At 42.0% G+C, this 27612-nt stretch overlaps 1 protein-coding gene across 6 annotated transcripts in view; it reads right to left on the bottom strand.

The window, feature by feature from the left end:
* Positions 1–27612, bottom strand: part of flncb (filamin C, gamma b (actin binding protein 280)) — an 81734-nt gene that overhangs the window by 18550 nt on the left and 35572 nt on the right. For 3 of the 6 annotated variants that reach the window (XM_083999485.1, XM_083999486.1, XM_083999489.1), the window contains 15 exons: positions 24697–24870; positions 22748–22910; positions 21654–21814; positions 20261–20428; positions 18966–19089; positions 17759–17915; positions 13791–13980; positions 13667–13690; positions 11296–11543; positions 8886–8978; positions 7256–7355; positions 6029–6169; positions 5009–5137; positions 3382–3555; positions 2292–2453 (listed from right to left, as the gene is read on the bottom strand). In XM_083999485.1, coding sequence (XP_083855611.1) covers positions 2292–2453; positions 3382–3555; positions 5009–5137; positions 6029–6169; positions 7256–7355; positions 8886–8978; positions 11296–11543; positions 13667–13690; positions 13791–13980; positions 17759–17915; positions 18966–19089; positions 20261–20428; positions 21654–21814; positions 22748–22910; positions 24697–24870 — 2208 coding nt within the window. The remainder of the gene's footprint in view (positions 1–2291; positions 2454–3381; positions 3556–5008; positions 5138–6028; positions 6170–7255; positions 7356–8885; positions 8979–11295; positions 11544–13666; positions 13691–13790; positions 13981–17758; positions 17916–18965; positions 19090–20260; positions 20429–21653; positions 21815–22747; positions 22911–24696; positions 24871–27612) is intronic. The other 3 variants (XM_083999487.1, XM_083999488.1, XM_083999490.1) reach the window with 1 other exon arrangement.

Raw genomic sequence — 27612 nt, 5'->3', positions numbered from 1 at the left:
TGTCATGTTGGTCCTTGTCTCTTGTTTCCAATTTTTTGAAAATTGACCACTTTGCAATTGTTAGAATTAGGTTTGTAATATAGGCTATCTATTGTCTTGGCATAAATTAAGACCCGATATAATATTTGATAAAATGCACTTGTTAATCGACTCGTCAGGGCTTCTGCATCAGTAGGAAACAGCTGGAGGTGTGGTGAGTGGGTGAGTTGTGTTTTGGTCTCTTTTCAATAGAAACCAGGCAAAGCTACTAGGTGTTTGATGCCGCACTGCAAAAACTCAAAATCTTATATAAGAATAGTAATAAGAATATTTGTCTTATTTCTTGTCAAAATGTCTTGTTTCTAGCCAAAACTAATCTCTTTCCATTTAAAATGAGACTCATCACCTAAAAATTAACTTGTTTTTAGATCAGGGCTATTCAATTGGCGGCCCGCGGGCCACATCCGGCCCCGACCCAATGTCCGAGTGGCCCGGCTCGTGTCCCCCCCCCCCCCCAAAAAAAAAAAAAAAAAAAAAAAACACACACGGAGGGAAACCTTCTTTTTACAGTCTATGAGGGAAACACGTTTTGCGAGAACTCAAAATCCCTACTGCAGTTCAGACAGTGAATGCACCACTCAACGCAGCCTAGCAACACGCAACCCACCCACCCGGTCAGTGCGTTGTTTTGAAAGTTACCGGTAGAGCCGAGGCTTGGTCGGTCAGCTGCTCTCCAGAAACGCCGTGTCGGGCCACAGCCGCTCGTCACGGAGCGGGAGGCTTCGCCGCGCGAGGCCGAGGCTGAGGCTGCCCTCCGTGGTCCTGTGGTGCGCAGCGCTACAGGTCAGCGAGAGACAAGTCTCCCCGTCCGTCCGGGACCGACGGACCTCACACTCCACAGCGAGCAGCTGTGGCACGAGGGCACGACACGGTGTTTCTGGAGAGCAGCTGACCGACCCTCAGCCCTCCCATCAGCCAACAATAAACCGTGGTGGCTGAATACTCCACCAGTCTCTCCACTCCTTTCAGTCACACATGAGCACCGTCCACTTTTCTTTCTTTTCTTTCTTTTTGAGGGAATGAAGTAGCCTAACCAATAATTGAATTTTAACGCAACTAAATACTTGCAATGGAATCAGAACAGTAACTTGATTAGGATAGCTACTTTTCAAAGAAATAATCCATAATCAAATACTTTCCCAGAGTAATTTGCCCCAAATGGCTTTTTGCTCCTTGTTTTTCACCAATCAAAATATGTTAGAAAATAAATCTTTGTTCATCTTTAGGCCTAATTTTAAGACTAGGCTACATTTAGTGATTTACATAAACCCCTGCTGTAAACCTCAGTGGAAACTCAGACAGTAGGCCTCAGGAAACTTTTAGTTCCTAAAAAAAAACCTCCAATTCAAAGCATGTTAATGCTACACCTTTACTAGCCTACTACTATCACCAGGTACTACTTTTATTGACTTATTCTCTTTTTTCTGGCTGTGTAGATTTGTTTTTAATAGCTAATGCTGGGTTTTAAAAATGCCCCTCATTTGTCATAACCTTCTTGACCGCTGAAAATGTCCGGCCCAGCTTAAGGTCTCGGTTTTAAAATCTGGCCCCACTGAATTTGTAATTGAATAGCCCTGTTTTAGATCATTTTCACTTGTTTCAAACAAATATTCACTTGAAATAAGTAGAAAAATCTGCCAGTGAAAGCTTTTTGTGAAAATTTGCTTGAAAGAAGTAAAAAGTGTCTAAAAACAAGCTATTTTTTATGTGATGAGTCTTATTTTAAGTAGAATTAGATTTATTTTGATGACATTTTGACTAGAAACAAGATATTTTTGAATGTTATTGGCGGCCATCTTGGATTTGACCTCTCCCGGGCCTCAGAGGTCAAATCTGACTTCCCTCCCGATCTGAAAATAAACCTCATGGTATAAACTAACTATGGTAGAAGTTTCATGTTTCTTTAAAAAAGTGCACAATTCCCCTTGATTTGAGGGCTTAACCGCTGTACTAAGACAAATATTCTTGGTGAGATTTTGAGTTTTTGCAGTGCGGGTATTATGGGATGGGACCCTGTTTGTACTGTTGATGTAGTTTGGTGCTGTTCTGAGCATTATTTGTGGCTATGAGCGGCTTTCTAATGGCGGTTGGCTGGAGGCTCCATAGACAGCAGTGTTGTTCTATCTGTCACCACAAGAGGTTTGTGGTCGGGTTCTACTGGGTTGTACTGGGTCTGATGGTGACTTTGGGTCAAACTTAGAGAGGAATGTCCCTTTAATGTCAGACTACAGTGCACCAGAGCAGGAACTGACCGATGTGTCTGTTGGGAAGCCTCTTCAGCAGACACGGCTCTTCGTTCCCGGACGGCGCTCTGATCGTCGCCGTCAGGCTGCTCAGGTCCGTCTCCGTGATCTTCAACGAGACGTCCGTTGCCGTGCCGACGTTGAGCTGGGATGTCCTCATGGAGTCATCACCTGCAGGTCAAACACAGCAACAACGTCTGCTACAGACAGCGGCTTCAACAAGACCAACATCCTCACTACCACTCAACCTGCACTGCAAAAACTCAAACATCTTACCAAGAATATTTGTCTTATTTCTAGTCAAAACTAATCTCATTCTACTTAAAATAAGACTCATCATATTAAAAGCAGCTTGTTTTTAGACACTTTTTACTTCTTTCAAGCAGATTTTTAATGGAAATAAGTAGAAAAATCTGATAGTGGAGCAAGTTTTTCTTTCTTATTACAAACACAAAAAAACTTGCTTTCACTGGCAGATTTTCTACTTATTTCAAGTGAAATTTAGTTTGAAACAAGTGAAAATTAACTGAAAACAAGTTAATTTTTTTAGGTGATGAGTCTTATTTTAAGACAAATATTCTTGGAAAGATTTTGAGTTTTTGCAGTGTGGGTCAGTCCTCACGTCTGTCTGGTCACATGACGGAACGGAAACATATGATTGCACAGCAAAAACTCAAAATCTTTCCAAGAATATTTGTCTTATTTCTTGTCAAAATGTCTCATTTCTAGTCAAAACTAATCTCTTTCCACTTAAAATAAGACTCATCACCTACAAATTAACTTGTTTTTAGATCATTTTCACTTGTTTCAAACTAATTTTCACTTGAAATAAGTAGAAAAATCTGTCAGTGAAAGCAAGTTATTATTTATTTATTTATTTCAAGTGAAAATTATTTGAAAACAAGTTCATTTTTAGGTGATGAGTCTTATTTAAAGTGGAAAGAGATTAGTTTTGACTAGAAATGAGACATTTTGACAAGAAATAAGACAAATATTCTTGGAAAGATTTTGAGTTTTTGCAGTGTGAGTCCGTCCTCGCGTCTATCTGGTCACATGGGCGAAACGGAGACCTGTGATTGGTCCTGGTGGACTCGGTTACCTGTGATCTTGGCGGTGAAGGGGCTTCCTGGGATGTGTTTGTCATCGAACTTGACGATGATGTTGTAGTCTCCGGGGGCGGTGGGCAGGTAGGACACGGTGCACGTCCCGTCCTTGTTGTCCTTGCAGCTGATCTCGGCCTTGGACGGACCCTCCACCGCCAGCGAGAGACCACCTGCAGAGAGAGACGGACACGGCGTCGATGAGGGCGGAACGATTTTTATCGTTTTTTTTTTTTTTTAAGAATTTATTTATTTTAGGGCCAGGACTCGATTAAAAAAATGATCTAATTAATTAAAGGCTTTGTAATTAATTAATCGAAATTAATTGCATTTTTAATCGCATATAAATATTTGACTCGAGAACAGTGAGAAGCATTTTTGTCACATGGATTTTAGTATACCATTGAATAATGACTGGATACATAAGCTTAAGCAACAAAACATTGTTTATTTTTTTCAAGGTGGTACTTAACCAAGACCAACAGACTAGGGATGCAAATCATCGATTAATTCATCATTGGTTAGTTAATGGACCTTATCGATCGATTAACGATTACCTGATAAGCGCCGATTTTCCTAAAAACCTAAATTTAAGCTGAACATTCCTTACAGGACTCTACACTAGTATTTGTTAGTTTATTTTTAGAGCCGGGTTAGTTTGAGCTGCGGTCAGGCTACATTAAAACTTTATAGATCCATGGGCAGTGATCAGTGTCGGCGGCTTTTTAACTCGTTATTGTGCTCCAGTATAATCGGTACGCCTGAAACTCATCCAGTGAGAAACATTCCGTGCAAAATAAGTGCAATTAAAATGCGTTAATTTTTGTGTTATTAATTAATCTTAATTGTTAAAGTCCGGCCCTAATTTATTTAATTATTTTATATATATATATATATATATTGTGCAATGTGCATTTATTCGCCTTTTTCACATACAGAGAGTACAGGTTTTGAAAAGGGTTTAAGTTCACTTTATAATGGAGTATGTTAGTTTATAGGCTCCTACAGTGTTTGTGTGCAGATAAATGTTAAAATGCAGCAGTTTACCTCAGTCTATATCTCATTTTGTCAGAAAGGTTTCAGAAGCCTGTTTTTTCTATACTCTTTTATTTTTGCCTCTTTTACGCAGTCCAGGCTTTTGAAAAGAGAGTAAACATATAGCTGCTGAATAAATCTGAAAAACTGACTTAAATGTGATGTGTATTTTTGGGGGGAATATGGTTCCTGGAATAGTCTGTAGACTCATAATCATTCAACTGTTTCACTGCTGTTAAAAATAAAGACTAAAAATCCAGAAAATCGGCAATATAACAATAATATATAGCAATTTAAATCGAATCAGCATCCAAAACATCGTATTAGAATGGACTCGGGAGAAAAGCGTGCATGGTCCCAGCCCGACTTCCTACTGTCTCTACTTCCTACTGTCTCTACTTCCTACTGTCTCTACTTCCTAGTGTCTCTACTTCCTACTGTCTCTACTTCCTACTGTCTCTACTTCCTACTGTCTCTACTTCCTACTGTCTCTACTTCCTACTGTCTCTACTTCCTACTGTCTCTACTTCCTAGTGTCTCTACTTCCTACTGTCTCTACTTCCTACTGTCTCTACTTCCTACTGTCTCTACCTTCTCCGGCGTCTTTGGTGACGATGGTGAAGGCGGCCGGTCGGTTGACGGTGCCGTGGCTCAGACCGGGACCGTACGCCGTCACGTGGCCGCTGTTGATGGCGTCGACGTAGAACTGAAGAGGACTTCCTGCAACAGAGGAGACAGAGAGATACACACTTTATCCTTTTCTCTTTATTCATTTAGTTACTAGTGGTGGTTGGCTGGACATCCCATAGTCAGACCAGTCCAATGCAGTGTAGAGGTTCCTCTGTTCTTCACTATAGACCCTCATATTCAGTTCCTGAGGAAAATCTGGTTTAATTTATTTCTCAAAGAAATCTCTTGAAATTTCGTTCGTTACCTTTAATTGTCGGTGCAAGCTGTTTTTAGAACGGCGGAGCAGAGCCGTGAGCTGCTCAGAGCTACACTACGGAGGCTCATTATGGGATTTCTTGGTTTCCCTCATCAAACTCATCAAATACACAATCCAACAACTCCACAACGCTCTGGTGGACAAGTTGTGAGCTGCACATTCACCACGCTATGAGATAATAACACAACGTTACCAGACAGAGTTGTTTTAGAGGGAAATTCATGCAAAACCACTGATGCACGTTGCCTTCAGGGACAGTTTTTCATCATCAGTCTCTGTATTTCCCTCTACAACAACTCTGTCTGGTAACGTTGTGTTATTATCTCATAGCGTGGTGAATGTGCAGGTCACAACTTGTCCACCAGAGCGTTGTGGAGTTGTTGGATTGTGTATTTGATGAGTTTGATGATGAGGGAAACCAAGAAATCCCATAATGAGCCTCCGTAGCGTAGCTCTGAGCAGCTCACGGCTCTGCTCCACCGTTCTAAAAACAGCTTGCACCGACAATTAAAGGTAACAAACCTACTGCTATGACTATAGGGGTTATGGCAATGGGCCGGTTTGACTAAATGTTGAACTATCCCTTTAAACACATCCCTGTCTGGATCCACCTGTTTGCTGACGACTCTCTGCTCTCCCCCTCTGATCGATCTGCAGCCGTTTACCTGGGATGTGGTTCCCGTCGTATCTGATGTCCATCTCGTGCAGACCTCTCTCGGTGGGCGAGTACTTCACCGTCACCGTCCCGTCCTTGTTGTCGGTGATGTGAGGACACGCCGTTCGACCCGACGGCATCCGCACTTCACCTGGAAGGACCAGTCACAGAGAGAGAAGGTCTCAGTCTAAACCGTCAAAAACCCCTGGGTGTGAGACTGCAATGCCTTCAGACATCTACAAGGCTGCAGAAGAAAGGCCTTAAGATCTTAAAGAGGTTTTATGGGTTTTATCCTATTTCCTGTTTATCTTGTAATGTTTTATCTGTGATGTGAGTTTCTTGTCAGTGCATGAAACAAATTCCTATCAACATGTTGATATGGCAATAAAGTATTGAATCTTGAATGTTGAACGGCTGCCGCTGAGCTTCGTGGTCGAATCGTTCAACCGAAGAGATTTTAACGACCTAAATCTGTGAGTTCCTGTTTCTTCTAAACACACAGTCCAGCAGCAAAAAGAGAATAAAACTACATTTAACCTTTAAACCTGCAGCCAGTCAGATTATCTCTGACTGAATGAGTTTTAATAAACTGACCAAACAGTGCAGTGAAGGAGTGTGTTGTTGTGTTTCTACACTGCAAAAACTCAACATCTTTCCAAGAATATTTGTCTTATTTCTTGTCAAAATGTCTTTTTTATAGTCAAAACTAATCTCTTTCCACTTTAAATAAGACTCATCACCTCAAAATTAACTTGTTTTCAAATAATTTTCACTTGAAATAAGTAGAGAAATCTGATAGTGGAGCAAGTTTTTCTTTCTTATTACAAGCACAAAAAACTTTTTCTACTTATTTCAAGTGAAAATTTGTTTGAAACAAGTGAAAATGATCTAAAAACAAGTACATTTTTAGGTGATGAGTCTTATTTTAAGTGGAAAGAGTTTAGTTTTGACTAGAAATGAGACATTTTGACGAGAAATAAGACAAATATTCTTGGAAAGATGTGGAGTTTTTGCAGTGTAGCCCTGAGGACAGAGGATCAGCAGCTGCTTCAGGCCACCACTGACTTTTAATATTAAATCTGAACCAGGAGCAGTTTAATAACCACGAGATTAAAGAAACACTTTCATCAGACTGTTGAGCCAAGCGGGTTATTGATCTTCACTCTCGAGCACCAGATGAGTTTCTGTTGGTGTTAGTTTCTCTCCACAGCGTCATGACAACTAACAACTAACTTACCTGTGATCTCTCCTTTCTGCACCGTGAAGGGAATGACCAGGCTGAAGGGCCGCAGCATCGGCTCCATCCCGTCCACCGGGCTGACCGGGTCATCCGTCGCCTACAAGCCAGAGGCAGAGCAGCGACGTGTTAGTGTCAGAGAATACTGGGAACTCTGGGAAATCAGCCAGGGGGGGGGGGGGGGGGGGGGGGGGGGGGCTGGTAAAATACATCCAGAAAACTATCAAATAAATACAGGAAATCTAAAACATAATAAGAAAATTAATAGAAATCAAACAAAAATAATGAAGTTTGAATTAAATCGATGATAAATTACATTTACAAGGAACTAAAATGCTTCTATAACAGGGTTCCTACACATTGGACATTTCCAAATTCCATACTTTTTCCAGACCCTAATTAAAAAAAAATCAGTAACACTTTACAATAAGGGTCCCTTAATTAACGTTACACTGCAAAAACTCAACATCTTACCAAGAATATTTGTCTTATTTCTAGTCAAAACAAATCTCATTCTACTTAAAATAACACTCCTCACATAAAAAGTAGCTTGTTTTTAGACACTTTTTACTTCTTTTTAGTTTAGTTTTAGTTTAGTTTCTCTTTCTTATTACAAGCACAAAAAACTTGCTTTCACTGGCAGATTTTTCTACTTATTTCAAGTGAAAATGTGTTTGAAACAAGTGAAAATGATCTAAAAACAAGTTAATTTTTAGGTGATGAGTCTTATTTTAAGTGGAAAGAGATTAGTTTTGACTAGAAATGAGACATTTTGACAAGAAATAAGACAAATATTCTTGGAAATATTTTGAGTTTTTGCAGTGTAGTTAGTACATTATTAACCATTAATATATAAACTGATGTGTTAATTAATGCTGAGTAATGCATACATAATGATAACTAATTACATTATTCAACTTTTATTATTACTTAATAATTTATTATCTAAGTTTGAGTAGTAAACATTAATTAACTGCTTACTAATAGGCTACATTAGTTAATGTGTTTCCTAATCCTAAGTAATACATAATAATGATTGTTAATATATCTGTAAACAGTTAATTAATGCTTAATAATGTACTAACTAACGTTAATTAAGGGACCCTTATTGTAAAGTGTTACCAAAAAATCAAATAATTTGTGATATTTGAGTAAATAGTTGTGCATTATATAAAAGAAATCATGCAATTAATCATTTGTTTTCATTATTCTGAATGTGTATGCCACTATTATGTAACCAAATAATTCCCAGGAGATTGTAGCTATAGGTACAATGTAGCCTAATTCATGCAAAATAATTAACCCAAATAACTTCAGATGAGACCAATAAATATATTTCCATAAAATAGTTTCCATTTTCTATACTTTTCCAGACCTGGAAATGTATAAAATCAAATTCCATACTTTTCCATACTTGCGTAGGAACCCTGTGTAACAAAACAATCAGTATGAATAAAACCATGCAGCTGCTGTTAATCATCAAGTCGGTGTTAGTGTCAGATGATGCAGATGAACCATGCAGCTTCATGCTGATAGAGATCTATAAGTGAATGTGGGTTGATATCGACCCACAGCAGTTTAATGAAGAGCTGATCTGAGGACAGCGTCAGTATAAACAGTGATTAGCTACCCAGGGCGGCGTGAAGCCCACATAGGGAGCGTAGGGCGGCTGTAACTGAAGCTTGTCACACGGCTCCTCTATTATTGGGACGGTGTCACTCGCCTGACAGGAAACAAGTGCAACTGTCAGAAACACACACACACACACACACACACACACACACAAACACACACACACACACACACACACACACACACAAAACCATGCAAACACAACTCTGCAGCCTCCATGTTTGCCAGAGCAACAACATCTGTGTGGATGTGACAGTGAACGCACCACGCACCGAGACTGGCTTCATGTCATTCACTCTGACAGGCAGCGGTGGAGAGTAATGGAGTACATTTACTTGAGTACTTTACAGTAAGTACATATCCAGAGTATTTGTACTTAACTTGAGTATTAGATTTCTTTGGTACTTATTACACTGTAAAAACTCAAAATCTTTCCAAGAATATTTGTCGTATTTCTTGTCAAAATGTCTCATTTCTAGTCAAAACTAAACTCTTTCCATTTAAAATAAGACTCATCACCTAAAAATTAACTTGTTTTTAGATCATTTTCACTTGTTTCAAACAAATTTTTACTTGAAATAAGTAGAAAAATCTGCCAGTGAAAGTAAGTTTTTTGTGTTTGTAATAAGAAAGAAAAACTTGTTCCACTATCAGATTTTTCTACTTATTTCGAGTGAAAATCAGCTAGAAAGAAGTAAAAAGTGTCTAAAAACAAGCTGCTTTTTATGTGATGAGTCTTATTTTAAGTAGAATGAGATTGTTTTGACTAAAAATAAGACAAATATTCTTGGTAAGATATTGAGTTTTTGCAGTGTGTTACTTTCAGGTCTGAGTACTCTGTCCATCTCTACTAACAGCAGACTTTTATTTTGAAAGGACCGACAGTAAAAACCCTGAACGACAGCGCGTGATGAGGCTCAATTACCCCGATCCGTTAATAATAATGATGAGTTAAAGGTTCATGCTGAAGTTTAATCAGCTGATAATTAACTGACTATTACTCTGCTATTTCCTGCACAGACTTCTGGGTAAAACATCTGGAGACGGTTAATGAAGCTGCAGATGATTAACGGACAAACAGAGAAATATGAGCTGACTCACTGTAAACACATCTGGAATAATAATAATCAGTCAGATCAATAAATGGACCTGCTGGTCCAGACTCGGGTCTCGGGTCTCTGTGGTGCGTTCAGGGTCCACTCAGGATTATAGGACTTCAGGCTCCTTCAGGCAAACATGAAGTGATGCTAAGCTAATGTTTGTTATAAAACACACCACAAAAACATCTGTTGAAATGGAACTGGTCTGGACTCTGCTGGTCTGGACTCTACTGATCTCTGCTGGTCTAGACTCTACACTGCAAAAACTCAAAATCTTTCCAAGAATATTTGTCTTATTTCTTGTCAAAATGTCTCATTTCTAGTCAACTACTGTAAACTCTTTTTTGCATCACCTAAAAATGAACTTGTTTTCAGATCATTTTCACTTGTTTCAAACTAATTTTCACTTGAAATAAGTAGAAAAATCTGCCAGTGAAACAAGTTTTTTGTGCTTGTAATAAGAAAGAAAAACTCCACTATCAGATTTTTCTACTTATTTCAAGTGAAAATCAGCTTGAAAGAAGTAAAAAAGTGTCTAAAAACAAGCTGCTTTTAATGTGATGAGTCTTATTTTTAGTATAATTAGATTTGTTTTGACTAGAAATGAGACAAATATTCTTGGTAAGATTTTGAGTTTTTGCAGTGTACTGGACTCTGCTGGTCTGGACTCACCACCACGTGGAAGGGGCTGTTGGGGATGTGGTCTAGGTCTCTAGTGGTCTCTAGTGGACTCACCACCACGTGGAAGGGGCTGTTGGGGATGTGCTCTAGACTCTAGTGGACTGTAGTGGACTCTAGTGGACTCACCACCACGTGGAAGGGGCTGTTGGGGATGTGGTCTAGGACTCTAGTGGACTGTAGTGGACTCACCACCACGTGGAAGGGGCTGTTGGGGATGTGGTCTAGGACTCTAGTGGACTGTAGTGGACTCACCACCACGTGGAAGGGGCTGTTGGGGATGTGGTCTAGGACTCTGCTGGTCTCTAGTGGACTCACCACCACGTGGAAGGGGCTGTTGGGGATGTGGTCTAGGACTCTAGTGGTCTCTAGTGGACTCTAGTGGACTCACCACCACGTGGAAGGGGCTGTTGGGGATGTGGTCTAGGACTCTACAGGTCTCTAGTGGACCCTAGTGGACTCACCACCACGTGGAAGGGGCTGTTGGGGATGTGGTCTAGGTCTCTAGTGGTCTCTAGTGGACTCTACTGGTCTCTAGTGGACTCTAGTGGACTCACCACCACGTGGAAGGGGCTGTTGGGGATGTGGTCTAGGACTCTAGTGGACTCTGCTGGTCTCTAGTGGACTCACCACCACGTGGAAGGGGCTGTTGGGGATGTGCTCCCCTCCGAAGCGGATGGTGATGACGTACTTCCCGGGCTCGGGGGCGGTGTAGTAGATGTCGAAGGTCCCGTCTGAGTTTTCCACCACGTCCACGTCCAGCTCTGCTCCGTCCGGCGTCGACACCTTACAGGTCACTTTACCTTTCCCCGCCGCCTTCGCGTCCACGGTGATCACCGTCTCCTCGCCGATCTGGATGGTCGGACCCAGACCCGATCCTGACCACAGGGAGGACCAATCAGAGCAGAGTCACCGATGACATCATTCTTTTAAAAATCTAGAGTCACTGATGACATCGTTCATTGAAACATCTAGGTTGTGTCCCAAACTCCTCCCTCCTCCCTCCTCCCTACTCCCTATATAGTGAATTCAATATAGTGACTCACTGGTCAAATAAAAAAACACTTTCAGACACTACTCCGTCGCACAGTTAATGACGTATTACGTTGCGTAATTAAAATGTTCCGACCACGATTGTAACGGCCGGTGCAGGTACCATGGATACAACCATGGTAACGGCCGGTGTAGAGGAGTGAAGCAATATATTAAGCGGTAAGCATCAAAGATGTTCAATCAAACCCACATAGTTTGAAACAACATTCAAAACACACACAGCCAGTGTCACAACTAAGCATAAAGTCTGCTAGCTTAATGCTAACGTTAATGTAAAACACCATAGACAGGCTAACAGAAATTAGCCTCGCTATCCAGAGTCTCTGGTCAGTTTATAACTCTTGTTAGGAAATTTGCTCTGACGTTTGTTGTGAGAGTCTGTGGAAGCCGCGACCGAACAACTCAGCTGGACACATTTATTGAGGCTGCTGCACTACTGCATTTATTTGGTAGCTACACCGGTCACTACTGCATTTATTTGGTAGCTACACCGGTCACTACTTCATTTATTTGGTAGCTACACCGGTCACTACTTGCATTTATTTGGTAGCTACACCGGTCACTACTGCATTTATTTGGTAGCTACACCGGTCACTACTGCATTTATTTGGTAGCTACACCGGTCACTACTTGCATTTATTTGGTAGCTACACCGGTCACTACTGCATTTATTTGGTAGCTACACCGGTCACTACTTGCATTTATTTGGTAGCTACACCGGTGACTACTTCATTTATTTGGTAGCTACGCCGGTCACTACTGCATTTATTTGGTAGCTACACCGGTCACTACTGCATTTATTTGGTAGCTACACCGGTCACTACTGCATTTATTTGGTAGCTACACCGGTCACTACTTCATTTATTTGGTAGCTACACCGGTCACTACTTCATTTATTTGGTAGCTACACCGGTCACTACTGCATTTATTTGGTAGCTACACCGGTCACTACTGCATTTATTTGGTAGCTACACCGGTCACTACTGCATTTATTTGGTAGCTACACCGGTCACTACTGCATTTATTTGGTAGCTACACCGGTCACTACTGCATTTATTTGGTAGCTACACCGGTCACTACTTCATTTATTTGGTAGCTACACCGGTCACTACTGCATTTATTTGGTAGCTACACCGGTCACTACTGCATTTATTTGGTAGCTACACCGGTCACTACTGCATTTATTTGGTAGCTACACCGGTCACTACTGCATTTATTTGGTAGCTACACCGGTCACTACTTCATTTATTTGGTAGCTACACCGGTCACTACTTCATTTATTTGGTAGCTACACCGGTCACTACTTCATTTATTTGGTAGCTACACCGGTCACTACTGCATTTATTTGGTAGCTACACCGGTCACTACTGCATTTATTTGGTAGCTACACCGGTCACTACTTCATTTATTTGGTAGCTACACCGGTCACTACTGCATTTATTTGGTAGCTACACCGGTCACTACTGCATTTATTTGGTAGCTACACCGGTCACTACTGCATTTATTTGGTAGCTACACCGGTCACTACTTCATTTATTTGGTAGCTACACCGGTCACTACTTCATTTATTTGGTAGCTACACCGGTCGCTACTGCATTTATTTGGTAGCTACACCGGTCACTACTGCATTTATTTGGTAGCTACACCGGTCACTACTGCATTTATTTGGTAGCTACACCGGTCACTACTGCATTTATTTGGTAGCTACACCGGTCGCTCTGGGCCGCTGTGGTAACGGCCATCCGTGACCGCAATGCATGATGGGATATCTTGCTCCGGTTAGTGACCATCGGATGTTCACTACATTTGGCGGTGAATTGTGGGATAGATTCAGTCACTATATAGTGATTAATAATCACTAAACATTCGGACACCACTACAACAACTGGTCACTATAGTGAGTAGGGGGGGATTTCGGACACAGCCTTAGAGTCACTGATAAACTCACCCAGTCCGTGTCCTCCGATCGACACTGTAAGAAAACAACAACAACAGTGAGTGAAGCTGAGCTCTGATTGGCTCTGAGTGAAGCTGAGCTCTGATTGGCTCTGAGCGAAGCGGTGTAGTCTGACCTGTGACCAGACACTTGCTGGCGTCGCCGGTCGGCAGCGCGTGGATGCGGTACGGCGAGTAGGGGATCTCGTCGCCGCCGTACTTGATGGTGATGGTGTAGCGTCCGGCCATGTCGGGGACGTAGGACACCGTGTACGTCCCGTCCCGGTTGTCCCGGATGTTCGCCTTCTTCGGCTTCCCCTCCGGATCCTGCACACGGAGACAGGAAGTCAGCGCCGGCCGCCATGTTGGACAGCGTCACGGGATCACAGTGAAGCTTCAGTGGTCTCCCACCAAACAAACATCAACTCCATCTTGCTAAAGAGTTAGCCAGTGCTGCTAACGTATGAATAACACTGTAATAACCTGTTTATTAATCATTTATTAAGTGTCAAGAACAAGATCAATATTCTCATTATTAACCATTAAAGGATAATTATACCGTTTTTTACAACCTGGACAGTCTTATTTCTAGCATAAAATCCGATCATTTCCTCCCCCAGATAACTTTGGTGTCATTACAAGTGGTTGTGATGAAATGAGCTCCAGCCGAGAGGCGCGTATATCCGTATAATGGAGTCTACAGGGCAGCAGAATGCAGCCTCTAAATAACATTATCTGCAGAGAAACTCCTTCATTTCACCAATATTTAGTTGTGATAGGCTAGTGCTATTCCCCTCTGAGTCCGGGGTTAGCTGTTATCAACATCCGGGGTCTGTAGGTTGACCTACTGACCTCTGACCTGGATGATGTCATCTCTGAGCGCCATGCGGCTCATTCTGATAATAATCATTCTGCTTCGGCATTCGGGTCCATTTTTATCTCAACTAGCCGGAGCTTTAGTGAGTCCAGGTTGAGGAGAGGAAGCCTGTGGAAGCTGAACTTCATCCAGCTGCTCATTTTGTTCTGACAAGTCAGAAACACGCAGAAACGGACCGTAGCATTAGCGTTAGCAACAGGCGTCATGTTGATAACAGCTAACCCCGGACTCAGAGGGGAATAGCACTAGCCTATCAGAACTAAATATTGGTGAAATGAAGGAGTTTCTCTGCAGATAATGTGTTATTTAGAGGCTGCATTCTGCTGCCCTGTAGACTCCATTATATGGATATACGCGGCTCTCGGCTGGAGCTCATTTCATCACAACCACTTGTAATGACACCAAAGTTATCTGGGGGAGGAAATGATCGGATTTTATGCTAGAAATAAGGTCCAGATTGTAAAAAAAAAACGGCAATTCTCCTTTAATTACAGAACTGAGACATGGGACCAGGACTTTGATCTGTTCTGTTGGACGACTGCAGGTGAGAGACCAGTGGTGTTCACTCTCTGTCTCTCTCTGATGACATCACACAGGTGCTACAGCTACTACAGGTGCAGGTGGGGGGAGGGGAGGGGGGGGGGGACACTCTGGTTAGTGGAGAACTAATAAACCACATCAGACTGACAAACTGGATGGAGTCAGTTTACATGGAGACCACAGGAGGGGGGGTTGGTGGGGGGATAAATTAGTTATTGATCATTGATTATTCATTGTAACTTAGACTTATATTATAAATATATTATATAATAATTATATTATAACTCCTGAGTTCGTTTTTCATCAGCGACTTCATCAAAGGTTTGAAGTTTAATGACGTCATAGTCGAGTTGAACAGAAGAAGATTCACTGATGACATCGTCCATTGAAACATCTAGGGCGCTTTCACACCTGACCATTTGTTCCGAAACAGGGAGCGTTTTACGTCATAGATCGGTTCGTTTGGTCAGATGTGAACAGAGCAATCGCGCTCGCTGGGACCGGGACTGAGAGACGTTACCGATCTTTGATCCCTCTGGTCAGTGGTCAGAGCGTTTAGATCCGTGTGTCCCACCTGAGCTCTCTATTAATCCACTGGATCATGGGCGGCATACACACACACGTTATAGGTGTGTGATTGTCGCTGCAGCTGCTGCCTGTTAGTCACTATATGACGAGTTGGGCCCTGTAGCGATTTGTGTTTATTTATCTAAACAGAGCGCGAGAGAGATGAAGACACATGCTGTCATTGTATACATCGGATCAAATGTCATTCTGTCCCTTCATCCATCCAGCTCTCTGTCCACTCTCTCCATGGCGGAAACGATTACCACGCGCAAAACCCTCATTTGAATACTGCGGTTTGCACGTGTTTTCATTTAGCGGGTTACTCTTAGTAGATCACCTGTTTTGCGTGCGTTAACCAAACACGCAATATTTTAGCGGGCGCAAACAATTTAGCGGTCGCTCTGTGGGATCTTAGTAAATCCGGCCCTTGGTCACTAATAATAATAATAATCATTTAAGACATCACTGTTTTTATGTTTGGTGTCTGCAGACGCCATGTTGGGTCACTACAGAGGGAGGGGGGGTGGAGGGGGGGGACAAGGTGAAGGGGAGGTGGGGGGGGGGGGGGGTGAAGGCGTAGGCGTGCAGCCTTACACAGCCTCTCTTCATAACACTGAAGGGGATGGTTTTCTTTACTATGTGAGTCTGCCACACCCTCCTGCCCCAGTCCTCCACAAACACTGAGGCGTCTCGCCTGCAGCCGTCCGGCCCCTGCAGCGGCGCCCGGCCCCCAGCGGCCCCCGGCGGCCCCCAGCAGCACCACGGGACGTCACATGGAGGGTGTGAACCAGGCGAGGGGGGAGGTGGAGGGTTAAAAGAGTCAGGGACACAGGTCAGACAGGAGAAGAAGAAGAAGACCTACTGCAGCACCTGAAGGCAACACTTTCATTTACAGGTCAAGGTTTTTACCTGGGAACTCTCCCTGAACGCCTCACGAGTTTGATAAGTTTTAAAGTGATACGCCAACAATTTTTTTTTCGTGTCTTGCCTCACTCCAGAGTCCATGACCAGCAGATAGACACCATCCTTTCCACTGTGTGTGCAGTAACAAGGGAGATAGAGCCGTATCGCCCGTAATTAGCTTAGCTCAAACACTGGAAGTGTATAGGTAGTGTTAGCCTGCCTCCACCTAAAGTCATCAGAGAAACTCTTCAGCAACTCTAAAGGGAAACCGGCGGGCCGATCTTCGTCTCAGAGCTGACAAAACTCTCCGGTAAGGCATCTTGAGCGGTCGGGACGAGATCGGTCAAAACGAAGGGTTCAAGCAAAGACGCTTTATTTTGGTTCAAGCTAGCTACATCCAGGGTAGGTTAGCTTCCTATTTCAAAGTAAAAGCACAAATTCTATCGTCATGGTTTTCTGTATGTAAAGGGCAACTGGTGTTTTATTTTGTGAAAGTAACCAGAAGTGCGTTGGTCACAACGGCTAGCTTGAGTAGCGCCGAATTCATCCAAACAAAATAGTAAACAGCTGGTATTTAGTATTTTGAAATGTGGATTAAGTGATATATTTACAGAGTTTAGAGCTGAAATGAAACCAGCTTCTGAGTGCTGATTTCAGCTCGGGTAGGAGGCAGGCTAACACTACCCATACACTTCCAGTGTTTGAGCTAAGCTAATTAGCGACTTCAGGTGGAGGCAGGCTAACACTACCTATACACTTCCAGCGTTTGAGCTAAGCTAATTAGCGACTTCAGGTGGAGGCAGGCTAACACTACCCATACACTTCCAGCGTTTGAGCTAAGCTAATTAGCGACTTCAGGTGGAGGCAGGCTAACACTACCCATACACTTCCAGTGTTTGAGCTAAGCTAATTAGCGACTTTAGGTGGAGGCAGGCTAACACTACCTATACACTTCCAGTGTTTGAGCTAAGCTAATTACGGGCGATACGGCTCTATCTCCCTTGTTACTGCACGCACAGTAGAAAGGATGGTGTCTATCTGCTGGTCATGGTGAGTGAGGCAAGACACGTAAAAAATGTTGGCCTTTAAGTTTCAGAGAAAAACAGAGAAAGCTTCAGCCCCTGCCCAGTGGATCAGGAGACTCTACAGGTTCTGATCCTGGTCTGGTTTTGGTGAAACCCTCTCTAGTCTACACCAGGACAGGAATCTGGGACTCACAAGGATCTGGACCGTCAGCAGACCCTCTCCGGCGTCTCGGGCGTCGATGGTGAACTCCACCGGGAGACTGGCAGGAACCCCGGACGCGTTCAGACCCGGTCCACTGGCCCGGACTTTACTGGCGTCGTGAGCCGGCAGCGTCTTGATCTTGAAAGGACTGAGAGGAGACAAGTGAGTTGGACCTGGACCTGGACCAGGACCAGGACCAGGACCAGGACCTGGACCAGGACCAGGACCAGGACCTGGACCAGGACCAGGACCAGGACCAGGACCAGGACCAGGACCAGGAGGACCGGGACCTAGTCCTCTCCAAACATTCATAACTCAAAGATCAAAAATCTGATAGTGGATCAAGTTTTTCTTTCTTATTACTAGCACAAAAATCTTTCTTTCACTGGCAGATTTTTCTACTTATTTCAAGTGAAAATTTGTTTGAAACAAGTGAAATTATCTAAAAACAAGTTCATTTTTAGGTGATGAGTCTTATTTTAAGTAAAAAGAGATTTGTTTTGACTAGAAATGAGACTTTTTGACAAAGATTTTGAGTTTTTGCAGTAAAAGCAGTGCAGGACTGGAACTCAACACCAGGGTCTATTAGAGAATCAAACACTCACTATTCCTTTAAAAGACAGTTAAGGCAGTGGTTAATCAATAATCAATCATGTAATCACTAATCATGTAAATCACTAATCAATCATTATCTGTGCTGTTTCTCATTGCTTGTAATTATATGTCCTGTTTTTGTTTTATTTTGTTCCTGTTTGTTAGCTTTGGTTTTCTTGCCTAATGCCATTTCATGTCCTGCCTTGTAATGTCTGATATTGTTTGTGCTAATGTCTTAGCTCTGTGTGCTACTTGCATGTGTTTCTAGCTGTACTTTCTGCATGTTATGTCTGCATGTTATGTCTGCATGCCATGAGCTTTTGTTATGCTGTATGTCAGACTTCTTACCTGTTTTACTTGTTATTATGAGCTTTTACTAAGTAGATTGTTATGTAAGTTGTGTTTTGAAAGTACTTAATTGTTGCCCTTTTTTTTGGCTTTTAGGTTGCCTTTAACATCTGGCCAGGGACAACGGAGGAGAACTAGCCTTGTTGGCTAACTCTGGCCCACTGACAGTTTTTCTTTTAACTCTGTTGATTAGTGGTGCACTGTCCCTATGAAATAAACTAATAAATGGTCTGAGCAGCGCGTCTGGAGGACTGACCTGCGAGGGACTTCCTGGTCGGCGTACTTGACGCAGACGGTGTACGGGCCGTCGTTGGCCGGCGTGTAGTTCACCGTGTGAGTCCCGTCTCCGTTGTCGCTGACGCTGACGGGCTCGGCCACACCTGAGACACACAACAACCTGTCAGTCCGCTCTTCACTTCACTTTATCTGTTAATTTGGATGGGACAGTAGGCTACACATTAATGAACATTAAAACATGTAAATGTGCCGGATTATAGCTGCAATGCTAATTTCCGACCGGAGTCCCATAGCATTAAAAAACAGTACAGTGACAATACACATAATAATATAGACCACATAATAAAGCAGACAACAAAAAGACAACAAGACGACATATATATATAATATAAAACATATTGACATTTTGATAAACACTTCCATTGGTAGAGGGACCATAAGAGTTTCTGACAGATAAAGTGCTAAACTGCAGGAGTGCATAGGTACCAGGTTATATAAGTAGTATTATAGTGTAGTATAAGTGCCAGATAGTATTGTACAAGGCCCTGAAGTGCACATCAGGTTGTGTTGCACGATGCCCATTACACCCAGTTGCACAAGCACAAGTGTGTAGATATTGCACAAAATGTAATACATAATTGTAATTATGTAAGTACTTCTAGAACCAAAAATGACGTACACAAAAAAAAACATAGTGTACAATTAAAGGGACAACGAGGAGTTTCTCCATCGGCAGAACGAAAAATTCCACAACAATAAAAAAGTCTGATATTAATGTGGATGAATCTACGTTACCACTTGTTAATGGTCCATTTTAGATAAATCTATGGTTTTGTCTCTATGGTTATTTTGTTATTATTAGTGGTGGTGGAAATGCTGGGCGAGCCGACCAGCGTTTCTTTACTTTCGGTTTCGTGGCGAGTCATGAGAATAACGCCGCCGAATCTCCGTTTATGGTGGGAACTACGACGGTATGTGATCGTCTTCCAACCTCTGACTTTAATTCTTGATGAATGAAAACATGAGTCTGTCTTGCACCGGTCAAAGAATTTCACGGTGCGGAGGCTCATAAATGTAGTGTGAAAACACTTCACTTTTACAAAACTCCTCATTGTCCCTTTAACTGAAAAATAAAAACTCAAATGGTGCAGTTGTTATATACAGGTTACAGGTTTGCTAGTAACTCTGCTTTTAGTTTTCCCTTGAACACGGTGAAAGTGCTGCTCTCTCTCTGGACCTGCAGAGTCCTGGAGGTTTTGGTGGTGGGGGGTTCTGGGGGGTTCTGGGGGTTCTGGGGGGGTTGTGTGGTGTTACCTGAGGGCCCGTAGAGCTGCACCTCCAGCGGTGCCACGCCGGCCTTGCTGCTGTCCACGGTGAAGGTCTGAGGGACCTGAGCTCTGACTCCGCTGCCCAGTCCGGGACCAGAACACCTCACCTTACTGGGATCCACCAGCTCCCGGACCGGGACTCTGAACGGACTTCCTGCAGCACAGACACCTTAGGAGTTAGGACTCTGGACCTGGACTGAACCAGCTCTATCTGTCATAGAGGTAGCCTAATAAACCCTCCAACAGGCTCTACTGTAATAAGATAAGATAAGATAAGATTATACTTTATTGTCAGATCACTCTGAAATGTGTCTTGCGTCCCATGACGTCCAAAGTTTCACACAAATAATAACAAAATACAAAAACATACATTTACAGAAAGCATAAATGTTACCCTCAAAAGTCACATTTAAAGAAAAACACAAACTACCTCCTAACTCCATTCACAACATAAATCCAACATTACAAAGTGTCTTGGTGCAACACCCAGTGCTCAGTCTGAACATGAACCTTAGGGTCGACTTAGAGCCCAAACTCTGATTTAACAGTTTGACAGACTGAGGGACAAAAGAGTTCCTCAGCCTGTTCAGTCTCTAAACCTTCTGTTTGATGGCAGAAGCTGATATTCCTCCAATAACACATGAGAGGGGTCAGATGAGATAATGATCCGCTCTTCAACAGCCTTTAAATACGTTTCACTTCCACGTCCACGGCTTCATTCACTAAATGACACGATGTCTCTGCTTCCTGCTCCACGCTCAGCGGCATCAACCTCAGGCTGAGATGGATCAAACCAGAGCGATTGATATAACAGGGAGCAGGTTTGCTTCACAGCACATGTTGCCATAGCGACTGACTCAGCATTACGCTGATCCGGCTCTCTGAAACGGAAAACTCTGAGTTTCCCTCATCTCAGCCAGGCTCAACATACTCGGAGTTTCCACTAATCTCGCTTTCTGAAACGGACCCCTGATGTCAAGCTTATTCCATAGACATAGACATATCTAAATATGGTAATATATCCCTGGAGAGGCTAAAGTTAACCTAGTTAGCACTAGCCACCGTTAGCCTACCTACAATAACAACGCTAAAAACTACCCACAAGTCCAAAACTCGATTCTTTCAAATTAATATGGGCTATATATAGGCTATTGTAGACGTAACGTTCCAATGAATAAAGACTGTTTCTGTTTCTTCGTATGACGAAAATTTGCCGCTTGACTTTTACTCAACTCGTAATCTCCACACTTCATAAATACGTGCTTCAGGTTTATTTGCTTTTATTTTGAAAAGCTAAGAATCAACTTCCGCCCCCACAGTGCAGGTCTGCAGCCAGACTGTCTTGAGTCCTGGTTGGTCCTGCTGAGGCGGACCGTTACCTGGGATGGGGAGACCCCCGAAGGTGATGTTGACGTCGTACTCCCCGGGCGTGAAGGGGATGTACTCCACGCTGCAGCTGCCGTCCTTGTTGTCCTTACAGGACATCTTGGCCTCCGACGGACCCTCGATGGCCAGACCCAGACCCCCGGTACCGGCCCCCCTGGGGAGAGATAGAGGACCAGGTTCTGATTAGGGATGTGCACGGTTACCCGAGTACCCGGGTACCCGAGTAGGAAATCTGCTACTCGGTTATGAATCTATTACCTGGTTAACCTAGGATTTAAAAAACGGCACGTTAGAGCAACAGTCTAGTGTCGGATCAAACTACATCATCAGGCCGTGGTTCAGCTCGGACTTTCAAACCTTTTACAATAATCTGTGGTGGTTAGAAAATCTGCTGCTTTCAGTTTACAAACATTCTGAAACTTCCCAGTTATTTCCTGAGACGATGCGAGGCAGAGAGGAGCGAAGGCACCAACATGTAGCGTGGACTAATAAATAAACACCACTAATGATTTAAAAAGAAGAAAAAGAAAAGTTTTCTCCTCCGAGGCGCCGCGGCATAAAGATGCACATCTGCCCCGTATGTGCATCTTCAACTCCATCTCTGCTCTTATTATCCAGCTGATATTTAGTCTGACGACGCTGTGTGTCAGTGATGCGACTGTCAGAGCGCATTTATGCACCGGCTGCTCTCTGTCCGTCAAAACATGACCTCATTTTATTTTTTATTACAGTATTCGGTTACCCCGGTTACGACAAGGTTAGGGTACTCGGTTAGAAAATTATTGGAAATGCCCATCCCTAGTTCTGATGGACTGCACTGCTCTTGTGGCACGACTTATACATGTATTATTTAAACTCAAATGTCGGCCTTTTAAATTGACGACAGGTTTCACTTCTTTCTTCTCTGCTCTCCTCAGTCGTTTATTTTCAGGTGGAAACATCCAGGTGTGTGTGTGTGTGTGTGTGTGTGTGTGTGTGTGTGTGTGTGTGTGTGTGTGTGTGTGTGTGTGTGTGTGTGTGTGTGTGTGTGTGTGTGTGTGTGTGTGTTTGTGTGTGAGAGAGGGCTGTGATGTCACAGTGATGTCACCTGGTCTCCACGGTGAAGCGGTTGGGCTTGTTGACCAGTCCCTCCTCCAGACCCGGCCCGTAGGCCCGGACCCGGCTCGGGTCGCAGCCCTCGGTCACCGACACCCTGAACGGACTCTTGGGGACGGAGACCTCGTCGAACAGAACCTCGATCAGGTGCAGACCTGCAGAACCACAACCAGAACCAGAACCAGAGAGGAACCAGGTGTTTCAGAGGAGGTCGGACCAGAACCAGAACCAGAACCTGGTCTGGTTCGTTCATAAACAACAACTCAATCTGGGGATATGGGATATATAATCTAACTGCAATTTAACATGATTCATTGAAGTATACAGTACATATTTTTATACTTCAATGAATCATGTTAAATTGCAGTTATATAGATGATATATATATATTTTACAATTTAAAGAATCATGTCCAACCCTGTAACTACTGTATGTACCTTTTCCTGTTATCTACCGGTCCTCTGCTCCGTCTTTATGGACTCTTTATGTTAATTGTTGTGTTGTTTTGGGGACTACGGATGTAATTTAGCACATGTGTTAAATCCGGTGTATTTACTGTGGGTACTCTAGTACTCATTGTCCATTAATATGCATTGTCCTGACTAAATAAACAAATAAAGTAAAGTAAAGTAAAGTAAAGTAAAGTGATCTATTTTCTTTTGTACAGTATATAGAGATCTATTATTATTAGGCTATTATTTATTTATCTATTTGTATAATTTTTTTTTCAGAAGTAGTTATGTGTGATTAGTGTTGATTCATTGTTTCCATCATTGTTAACAATATCTCTATCTGTAGTTTAATAATCATCTTCTTTGCTTTTCGATTTTATATATTTTCTTCATTTTCTTCCCATTTTTTGTCAGTTGTACAATTATTATAACTATATATAATCATAATTATTGCCATGTCTCAATTTTCTTTAACAAAAAAATGAAAAAAATATCCAATTAAAAATGGATAAAAACAACAAAACAAACCTTCTCAATCTGATTGGCCGCCTTGAACCAGAAACCTCTACCAGTCCACATGTTTCCCAGACGAAGTCGACAACCCCCCCCCCCCCCCCCCCCCCCCCCCCCCCCCCCCCCCCCCCCCCCTCCACTGAAATACCAGTCTGAGTATTTCTGTCCCACAATGCAGTGGGGCTCCCACATGTCACACGTTACTATCAGTGGAAAACCATCTGCTGCAGCTATTAATACACCACAGTGGGGGGGCTCATTATGTCTAAGACAGAACTCCATGTGTGTGTGTGTGTGTGTGTGTGTGTGTTCAGTCTCCACACTGCAAAAACTCAACATCTTTCCAAGAATATTTGTCTTATTTCTTGTCAAAATGTCTCATTTCTAGTCAAAACTAATCTCTTTCCACTTAAAATAAGACTCATCACCTAAAAATTTACTTGTTTTTAGATCATTTTCACTTGTTTCAAACAAATTTTTATTTGAAATAAGTAGAAAAATCTGCCAGTGAAAGCAAGTTTTTTGTGCTTGTAATAAGAAAGAAAAACTTGCTCCACTATCAGATTTTTCTACTTATTTCAAGTGAAAATCAGTTTGAAAGAAGTAAAAAGTGTCTAAAAACAAGCTGCTTTTAATGTGATGAGTCTGATTTTAAGTAGAATGAGATTTGTTTTGAGTAGAAATAAGACAAATATTCTTGGTAAGATTTAGAGTTTTTGCAGTGCACCTTTAGACCTGGTTCCTTCAGGTTCTGGAACAACGATGAGCTCGTTAACTGTGTTTGTGTGTTTAAGGTGTCGGAGCCACGAACAGCTCGTTATGGCCTGCGGCTCGTTACCGCGGCGACGGCGGCTGGAAACAGGAGCTTAATTAAAGGCACAGGCTGGTTTTTATTTCCCCCCGTGTGTGTGTGTGTGTGTGTGTGTGTGTGTGTGTGTGTGTGTGTGTGTGTGTGTGTGTGTGTTGCTCTCCTCACCGTCCTCGTACGGCGTGTACTCGGCGCGGTACGTCCCGTCCCCCTTGTCGGTGATGTAAGCGTCGGTGTTGGCGCCGGACGGGTTGGACACGCAGGTCTTCACGTGGCCGCCGCCGCTCTTGAAGTGGGCGCGGGCGTCCACGGTGAAGTGGGTGGTGACCTCCCTCAGGACGCCTGCATGGGGACAGGAAGTGGAGACACACACGACTGATCAATACTGTCTTTGATTAATTGATTGAAGTTGTTTTTTTCGAATATGAAAATAAAATAATAAAAAAAGAGAATAAGACAAAACATTTAAACATGAGATATAGAATACATATTCAAAACGGAGTAAGAAGAAGTAAAACACATTGTTAGCCAGAAAGTTAATTTTACAGTCTTGGAAATCTGAAAGTGCTCCTACACACTGCAAAAACTCTAAATCTTTCCAAGAATATTTGTCTTATTTCTTGTCAAAATGTCTCATTTCTAGTCAAAACTAAACTCTTTCCACTTAAATTAACTTGTTTTTAGATCATTTTCACTTGTTTCAAACAAATTTTCACTTGAAATAAGTAGAAAAATCTGCCAGTGAAAGCAAGTTTTTTGTGCTTGTAATAAGAAAGAAAAACTTGCTCCACTGTCAGATTTTTCTACTTATTTCAAGTGAAAATATGTTTGCAAAAAGTAAAAAGTGTCTAAAAACAAGCTGCTTTTTAATGTGATGAGTCTAATTTTAAGTAGAATGAGATTTGTTTGGACTAGGAATCAGTAATTCTTACAAGAAATAAGACAAATATTCTTGGTAAGATTTTGAGTTTTTGCAGTGTGTCTTTATGATCAATCAATCAATCAATCAGGCCTTTATTTGTACAGCACTTTTCATGCCCACACTGCAAAAACTCACTACCAAGAATATTTGTCTTATTTGTAGTCAAAACAAATCTCATTCTACTTAAAATAAGACTCATCACATTAAAAGCAGCTTGTTTTTAGACACTTTTTACTTCTTTCAAGCAGATTTTCACTCAAAAAAATCTGCTTGAAAGAAGTAAAAAGATAGTGGAGCAAGTTTTTCTTTCTTATTACAAACACAAAAAACTTGCTTTCACTGGCAGATTTTTCTACTTATTTCAAGTGAAAATTAGTTTGAAACAAGTGAAAATGATCTAAAAACAAGTTAATTTTTAGGTGATGAGTCTTATTTTAAGTGGAAAGAGATTAGTTTTGACTAGAAATTAGACATTTTGACAAGAAATAATACAAATATTCTTGGAAAGATTTTGAATTTTTGCAGTGCATGGCAGCTCACATGATAAAAACAAGCAATATAAGGAACACATATTGGGAGACATAGGGAACACATACATTCGCAAACACATACACATTCACACAATAGTTTTAGAACATTGGATTTTATCGGGGAAACGCTATCTTACACTCAATCATTTGCAGTGGGGAAAACACTAGATAAAATGAAGTAAAATAAATAAAAATGAGAAGACGAGAAAGACACTAGATAAAATGAAGTAAAATAGACAGGTGTAGTAGGATAAAATAGAAAGTAAAAATGGATGAATTAAAATGGAATAAAAAAAGATAATAATAGTAAATAAATAATAAAATAAAATGAATGAATGAATGAATGTTTTTGAATAATAAAAATAGTAAAAATCTGTTAAAAGCGAGGCTAAAAAGGTAGGTCTTCATGTGATGTCACATGTTGGGTTGGTTAATGATGTCATGTGACAAACAGAAGGAAACTGAGGAGAAACGTGTCTCTGACTTTAACTGCAGCGTCCTGCTGAGTTTACTGACTCCCCGGAGGACCATGAACGCACCGCAGACTCCAGACCGGACCAGACTGGACCGGGTCCCGTCCTCGTTAAACAGTCTGGAGTCAGAAGCCGACGGAGCTCCGAGGCGTCGCGGCGTCATTACACAACATCACACACATCACACACATCACAGCAGAGCTTCTATTCAGAGTTTATATTCAGACAATCAGATATTCAGATTCAGATTCAGATTCAGATAACTTTAAATAACTGACTCAACAGGATTTGGTTAGAGAACGATTCATCTACGACATCGATGCATCGATTTATACTCCTACGATCCAACTACATGGATGTGTGCTCGGTGAGTCGGCCTTCCTGAACCAGAGCATCTTCAGGTGAACTTTGAGCTACAGTGAAACCGCAGCTGTTGTATGATACTGTATTGTTGTATTTCATGTCTTTATTTAGTATTTTATTGTTACTGTGCTAGATGTGTCCTGCTGTTGTTGTTGGCTGACTATTACCACTACTACTACCAAGATACCAAAGGCAAATTTCCACTGTGTTTTTAAACCATTGGACAATAAAGTTTTCTTATCTTATCTTATCTTATCTTATCGTCAGGGCGACATGTATCAACAATCGATTGTGTCGATACTAGGAAACTGCACATTGAGTTTAAGCACAGCAAACTTTATAAGGATGTGTTTAATGAATTCATAATGAATTTAAACCTGATTCCCTTAGAAGGAACAACAGGATCTAGGAAACTTCACCTGCTCTGTCCAGTATCCACGTTTTATTTCACACTGGTTGAATTGATTTCAAGTCACTGAATCAGATCAGATCGTTCTAAATAAAGGTGCCCAAACCTTTTCAGCTTGCGAGCTACTTTTAAAATGACCAGGTCAAAATGATGATCATGCTGTAGCTGGGTTTTATATTTATATATATATATATATACACACACACAAACACACACACACACACACACATATATATATATATAAATATATATGACAAACTTAGACGGACATCTGCTTAGTCTGGTATTTGGCTGCACTAACACCTGTTCAGAATGTGAAGCTCTAACCGTCATCTGAGCAGCAGCAGCTGGAACAGCGTTTCTGTAGTCTACATGTGTTTTATAACA

Source organism: Trachurus trachurus, assembly GCF_905171665.1.
Source record: "Trachurus trachurus genome assembly, chromosome: 23".
NCBI lineage: Eukaryota > Metazoa > Chordata > Actinopteri > Carangiformes > Carangidae > Trachurus > Trachurus trachurus.
This window is presented reverse-complemented; position numbering and strand designations above follow the sequence as displayed.